Below are 7308 nucleotides of genomic sequence, written 5' to 3' on the forward strand. Positions count from 1 at the left end.
CAGTTCTTTATGGCAGCCTTCTAGACAGATTGTTTTACTGTGAGATAAACAAGATCACACTATGCTGGGTGATGGACTGGCTCAATAGAAGAGCTCAAGGGGCAAACGGGGCTACATCTGGCTGTGTACAGTTACCAGTGGTGTTCTATGGGGCTCGACTCCAGGGTCAGTCCTGTCCAACATTTCTATCAACCAACTGGACACAGACATTCATCCTCTGCAAGTCTGAGAATGACACTGATCTAGGAGGCGCTGCTGATTCCCTGTTGGGATGAGAGGCCTTGCAGGGGGTCTCAACTGATGGGAGTACTGGGAAATCAGCAGCAGCATGAAGTTCAGCCAAGAGAAATGCTGGGCTCTGCAGCAGGGATGGAGCAGTGCCGGACTCCAGCCAGCAGCTGGAGCAACTCAGTGGGAAGGGACTGGGGGCACTGGTGGCAGCAGACTCAGCAAGGGCCAGCAGTGTGCCCTGGCAGCCAAGAGGCAAACCACATTTTGGGGTGTATTACACAAAGCATGACAAACAGGTCAAAAACATGAAGCATGAGAGGCTGCAACATGCTGTCAAACGCTAATTAACCATTTCTACTTTGATGAAAATGAAATGAGGAAAGTGATTTTGCACATTACAGCATTGTGAAAGACAGAACTGTTTTTCTTTTATTGTCTCAAAGTTTGCTTTCGTGAGGCCTTTCTGATGATAAGACTCTGACAGGCAACTGCTAACTATCCAGGAGGGTGAATGGTGGGTGTTATCGTGCCATCCCTGCTTAGGACTGCAAAGATAAGCAGGAACAAGACAAGCAGTCTTTTCCAGGGGTGCTGCTGGGAGGAGCAGACCCCTGCAGAAGGTGGTAAATCTTGTGTCTGGCAACAGAGACCTCCAACCCTTGCTGGCTTATCTGTGGGACAGGAATGTCAGAAAAGTTAGTTTTAAATCATTTTACAAAGAAAAACCCCCACCGAAATGGGGGATAAAAGGCCCTCGCTAAACTGGGGACTTTGGAGACAAACTCCCAAAGACACCTTTGACGGAGAATTCCCTAAGGGGGAAACTTCGTCGGAAGAATCCCCGGGACCGGCTTGCTGCGGAGCTCCCTGGCTGTCTCCCATCCCCTGCGGCGATTAGACGAGTTCCTGAGATCGTCGGACCTACTGTGTACCTCGCTGGACCCACGGTGGTGACTATATCTCTTTTGCTATCTGCAAAGACTCCTTGCTTATATTTCCTACTTTCTCTATCGCCTACCTTCCCTTCCCCATCTCCCTAAAAACGGCTAGGACGTTAATAAACTGGTTGGACCAACATTTGAACCGTTGCTTCTTAATCTCACGCCGGGTATACACATATCAAAGAACCTTGCCTCCCTCCTACAAATTGGAGCGAGACATTTTTATTGGCGTAGTCGGCAGGATGCCCGCCGTGAGAGTGTTGTCCTTCCAAAAACTCCAAAATTTTTCTGTATGTACCTCCTGGTTTTGCAAGGAGCGACAATTTTGTTAACTTAAATGTGATCACCTCTCCAGGAAGACCGCTCCATATTCTGAAACTTTACTGCTTATGTGTTTACCTCTCGGGGACGTATGAATTAATTTTGACTATTTACTTTTGTTTTATACGTGTTTGCCTCCTCGGGAAGACTATTTCGCATTTTTGTGGTTTAAGTATCTAGTAACGTATTTTGGAATTTGAAAGTTTTGTGTGTGCACCTCTTGGGGAAGTGAGGAAGTAATTTTTTGACGTTTGTGCCTCTCCAAGAAGTTTATTCCTTTCTGAGAAACCTAGAAGTGTTTTGTAACTTGTGTGGCTTTAAGCTTGAAGTTTTTCTGGCCTGACAGGGTAGCCAGGAGCGATTTAGGCGTTTACACTTTCTTTGTAAGTGTTGATTGGGCTTCTTTGTCTTTTGTGAAAAGGAGGAATGATTGTAGCATTTGCATTTGTTTGATAGGTACGTGCCTCCCTAGGGAGGGGTAAGGAGTTAAGTGTACCATTTCTTCCCTTAGTGTAGATCTTTTAGGGTATTGAGAAATGAGTGAAAGTATTGCCACTACGAAAAGTGAAAATGTGCTATTTGACCTTTTAGAAAAGCATGGTGCTCGGCCCTCTTTATCAGGGGTGGATTGGGCACGACAAAACTGGCATAACTTGCAGAGTGTTTCCGACCGCATTCGCGTTTTACAATATGAGGCTCATACTCGAGCCGGGAAAGGAAAATCGTTTATTTGTGCGGTACTCGGTGCTGCTTTAAAAGCTGCCGTGGAGTTCCGAGATGAAAAGCATTCGGCAGAAACCCAAACCATACAAGCATTACAGGAATCAGTTAAAGTAATGCAAGAATTGGTAAAAACTCTGCAGAATCAAATAGTGAACCTTGAGGAACAATTACAAAGAGAGCAACATAATACAGTCTTGTTGCAAATGGCTTTTAAGGAACTATTAACATATAAGAATACTAGCAATACTGCTGTCCATAATTTGCCTCAAGAGAAAACTTTTCCTCAGAAGGAACTACAAGGAATAAAGGAAGGGCTTGGCAAATTAGAGGACTCGCCAGCCCAGTTGCGTCCTTTGATAAAAACTGAATATACATTTGATAACAGTGAGGATCTGGACCCTCAAATGAATGTTAAAGAAATTCCCTTCTCTGCCACTGAATTGGCAAAACTGAAAAAGGATTTTAGCCGCTCTCCAAAGGAATCAGAGACGGAATATGTGTGGAGGGTTAGTCTCACTGGTGGAGACCAAATACTGTTAACTGAAAAGGAAGCTGAAGGTTATTGGGGGCCTGGAGTATTTTTAACTACTGGTAACAACCGTGCTCCTTGGTCCCTAACGCAGAGGGCTGCCTATTGGGCAGGTGGTCTTAACCCTTTAGAAAGGGGAGACCCGCTTGCTATTAATGGGACAGTTGATCAATTGGTTGAAAGTGTTCAAAAAGCTGCTTGTCTGCAAATGATGTATGATAGAAAACTGCAGCCACATCATGAATCACCTATGATGATGCCTGTTGATCCTGAATGGATGACTCCTTTAATCAGGGGGCTTCCAGAATCACTGAAACCTATAGGCATACAACTGCAAGGAAAGGTACAGGCTGTGCCTCAGGGAGAAAGAACCCGGGCAGCATTAGGAGTTGTAACCTCTAACCATTTGCAGTCGGGATATAAAGTATGGACATGGGGGGAGGTTGCCCAAGAGTTGATTAATTATGAAAGGAAATATGGGCCTGTGGCTTCTTCCAGTATATCTGAACCAGAGGAAGTAAGGCTCGCAGCAACCACCCTTGCTCCTAGACCACCTAGTCCAAAGCTCAGTGGAACTGTAAGGGTCTCACTGCCAGTAAGAACGGGTAGGCGAAATATTGATCATAAACGTAATCGTCTCTGGACATTGGGCTGGCAAAAGGGTGTTCCACGAGATTTGATGAATGGATTACCCACAGTCAGGTTAGAGAAATTAGTTAACTTGTGGCCAGAACAAAAGCTCAAGGAAAGCTGATGCTTTCACCCCCTCCCCCAGATGAGTGGGAGGTGGGGGGGGGGGAAGGCAGTGAAGGGTGGATGTTTATTAGAAAGCTCACAACAAAAGGAGATCCTCGATTTAACACCTTCTGTCCCAAGGCTTCCCCACTCCTGCCAATTGCCCCTGTGAGTCACAATCCAGTTGTTGATAAGCTAGGCAAACAATTATCTCCCTGGCCAGCCTGTGTCCACTGACTCAGCTAACATGAGGCGTTTCCCTAACCTTAATGAAATCCCTTAACAAATATCCTTAGAAGGCTAAGGACACCCCGAAAAAGGAATGTAAAATATACTCCTCGATGGATTGTTCTCTCATTTTTTAATTGTATTAACAAAGCCCCAAAAGGGCAAGTTGTTGTTTTGTTTTATTTTACAGAAGATCCCCGTTGGACCTTCACTGAACAGAATGACTGATAGCTGACTTTAACCATTTGTGTTTTGTGACAGAAAAATTGAAGATGTGATTGTGCTAGAATTCTGAATTTACCTCTCTTATTACATATTTTGGTTGCAATAGTATTATGCTTTTGTTTGTTGTTGTGGATTGTGATTGCTATCAGTCCTTGGATCTGTTAAAACTTCACAATTTGGTTCATAGTTTCTTTTTCAGGTCATTCTGGATTTCTGGTACTTTCTGCACAGTGATAACCGTTCCTTCTGATCCCTTCCTTTACCCCTTTTTGTCAAACTGATTGTGGTTTGCATGTAACTCCTCCATAGTGTTTCCAAATTCCTAACAAATTGGGAAATGAGCCAAGGGACCTATCTAATATCTGTTAGATGTGGTAAAAAATGAAATCTATTTTAAAACCCTTTGCACTGATGTTTTTCAGTGTCACATCAGTCAAGGAGTTCCATACAAAACATGGTTGTTGGAAAATGTCTAAGTTTTGATAAGAGATGTGTATGTTTCTGGGATTATCCCTCTTATGGTTTATATGTGGGGTATCCCACACACTGTTCTGTGAAAAGTTCGGTAAACTATAACAGTACTCTAACTTGCCAAACTAGTATTTATATCTCTCAGTAATTGAACTGCTTTGGAAATGCTCAAGTGGACAGCAGCTGACACAAATACCCCTATTTATTTGTTTTACTTGTTTATTTGATACTATTGGTTATTGTCACTGTCTTTGTGATTTTTAAATGTTTATGGTATATGTAAGTATGGATTGCTAAAGGAAAGTTATATGGTACTAAGGGTGTTGTGAAAACTGAAGGACTGTGTTGTTTGATCTGTGGGTTCTGAAGGGAATGGGACAAACTGCTTTGATGGTATAAGAACTGTTAATGATACAGAAGTATAATTGAGGGTATGTGGATGGAGCTTGGAAATTGTATAGAAAGAGGGATTGTAATGAAAGAATTGGGAAGAATAATAGCAGCTGCACTAGAGCAGGACCTGAAGATCCCAGGATGAGTTTTGCCCCCAGTGGACTGAATGCAACATGCACATAGCAGTGTAAAGATGTTTGTTTTCTGGTAGATACGGGTGCATCTCACTCTGTACTGCATCAAGAATTACTACCCTTAGATGATTTTTGTAACAATAGTAGGAGTAGGTCAACAAGAAAAAGTTTACCAATTAAATAAAGGAAGCTATGGGTAAAGCAAGTAACAAACAATAGGAATAAGTAACTGTAGCTCTAAATAACTTTTCTGAGTAGTTTGTATTGTAGAGAGATCTAATATAGTGGTTTGTTATCTTTTAAGAGCAGGTGTTCCACCTGGGCTCTGTATCATGCACTGGCCATGCGGATATGGAGCACATGTGAAAAAACATTGCAATCTCTAGCAAGAATTAAAACAGGAGAGAATCTGTGATGGGTGAGAAAGGCAAAGTGCACTTTGAAGCAGGGGACGCCCTGCAGGCACTGCCTATCACATTCACCGCTATTGTGTTCCTTCTGTCTTCTTTTGGTGGTTTGCTACCTCATAGTTGTTGATAAGTAATAATACATTAGCTTTGAAATTTCCATTCATAGAATTGTCTAAAATGAAAGCTGGAATCAGTGTGTATATGTCAACTCAAAAAATTATGACCTTACATGTAACCTCATGTTTAGTTAGTGCATTATCAATCAAGGTTTTGATTGAATGATGATGATTGTTAACATTTAATTCCCCCATATCACCTATCCCTCTTTTCCCTTATGCTTACTTTTTTTTTATTTCCTCACCACCGTGAATGGTCATTTGCGCATCAATTTCAAGCAACCTTTGAGCCACGGGGTGGTGTGAAAGACAGAACTGTTTTTCTTTTATTGTCTCAAAGTTTGCTTTCGTGAGGCCTTTCTGATGATAAGACTCTGACAGGCAACTGCTAACTATCCAGGAGGGTGAATGGTGGGTGTTATCGTGCCATCCCTGCTTAGGACTGCAAAGATAAGCAGGAACAAGACAAGCAGTCTTTTCCAGGGGTGCTGCTGGGAGGAGCAGACCCCTGCAGAAGGTGGTAAATCTTGTGTCTGGCAACAGAGACCTCCAACCCTTGCTGGCTTATCTGTGGGACAGGAATGTCAGAAAAGTTAGTTTTAAATCATTTTACAAAGAAAAACCCCCACCGAAATGGGGGATAAAAGGCCCTCGCTAAACTGGGGACTTTGGAGACAAACTCCCAAAGACACCTTTGACGGAGAATTCCCTAAGGGGGAAACTTCGTCGGAAGAATCCCCGGGACCGGCTTGCTGCGGAGCTCCCTGGCTGTCTCCCATCCCCTGCGGCGATTAGACGAGTTCCTGAGATCGTCGGACCTACTGTGTACCTCGCTGGACCCACGGTGGTGACTATATCTCTTTTGCTATCTGCAAAGACTCCTTGCTTATATTTCCTACTTTCTCTATCGCCTACCTTCCCTTCCCCATCTCCCTAAAAACGGCTAGGACTTTAATAAACTGGTTGGACCAACATTTGAACCGTTGCTTCTTAATCTCACGCCGGGTATACACATATCAAAGAACCTTGCCTCCCTCCTACAAATTGGAGCGAGACAAGCATGAAAAAGCAAACTAAACTAAAAAGTGATAAAAGTTTCCAACTGAAGAAAGCAACAAAGGACAAAGCCTTTGGAAAAGAACAGAGTAGGTAACAGGAATAAAAGCAGCACACAGAACTCATTTCTCTGGCTCACAATGTCTCTACCGCAGAAAAAACAAGTGACTTTGACAGACCTCACAAGAGAAGTATCTGCTGGATGCTCAGATATCTGCTTTCAGTCTACTTCCTCTTACCTGGAACAACCATGATTTCATTTTTCTTGGAGCGGATCCGCAGGAATGTGAGGTCATTTTGGGGATCAATGTCTCGCACGGTGCTCCTCGCCTTCATGATGAAGCTGAAGCTGTGCATTAGGCCAGTGTACTGAATGGTTGTGATGTTGTCCATAGCACGTTTGATAGGAATACCTGCAAGAAGCCACCATGAGGACAGCAAGAGTCAGTAACGCAGCTTTTAAAGCAACTGCCTCTGGGTATCACCATATCCAACTGCAGTGGCCACTGAACCTGAGTATGTGTTAGAGAGCTAAAACAGGAATGGGATCAGGAGTGCTCTTTTTAAACCTTAAAAGAAGAGTACGAGCAGAAATAAGACAGAGAGGATAAGTTCTGAAACCATAGATGAAGGTGAGAATAACCACTTAACTCTACTAGCATCAGTGGTTTACTTTTGCTTTATCAATTATTCATTTGAAATGTATAAAAAGATAAATAAAAATAAGTGCTTAGGGGGTGTGGGAATATCTGTCATGTTTTCTAAGGGTTATTTCTAGAAAACACTTGGTTTAAA

The 7308-nt window shown here is 43.0% G+C and overlaps 1 protein-coding gene across 1 annotated transcript; it reads left to right on the forward strand.

Moving 5' to 3' along the window:
• The first annotated feature begins 945 nt into the window (after positions 1-945).
• LOC146754550 (uncharacterized) lies at positions 946-4741 on the forward strand. The gene has a single exon (XM_085527666.1). The coding sequence runs from the start codon at positions 2030-2032 to the stop codon at positions 3497-3499; it is 1470 nt and encodes a 489-aa protein (XP_085383792.1). The 5' UTR covers positions 946-2029; the 3' UTR covers positions 3500-4741.
• Positions 4742-7308: the final 2567 nt, after the last annotated feature.

The sequence above is a fragment of the Coturnix japonica genome, chromosome W (assembly GCF_054131305.1).
Source record: "Coturnix japonica strain WE chromosome W, WE-NBRP24, whole genome shotgun sequence".
Taxonomy (NCBI): Eukaryota; Metazoa; Chordata; class Aves; order Galliformes; family Phasianidae; genus Coturnix; species Coturnix japonica.

Coding starts and splice junctions, on each gene's coding strand:
- LOC146754550 (XM_085527666.1), top strand. CDS start 2,030: ATGAGTGAAAGTATTGCCACTACGAAAAGTGAAAATGTGCTATTTGAC.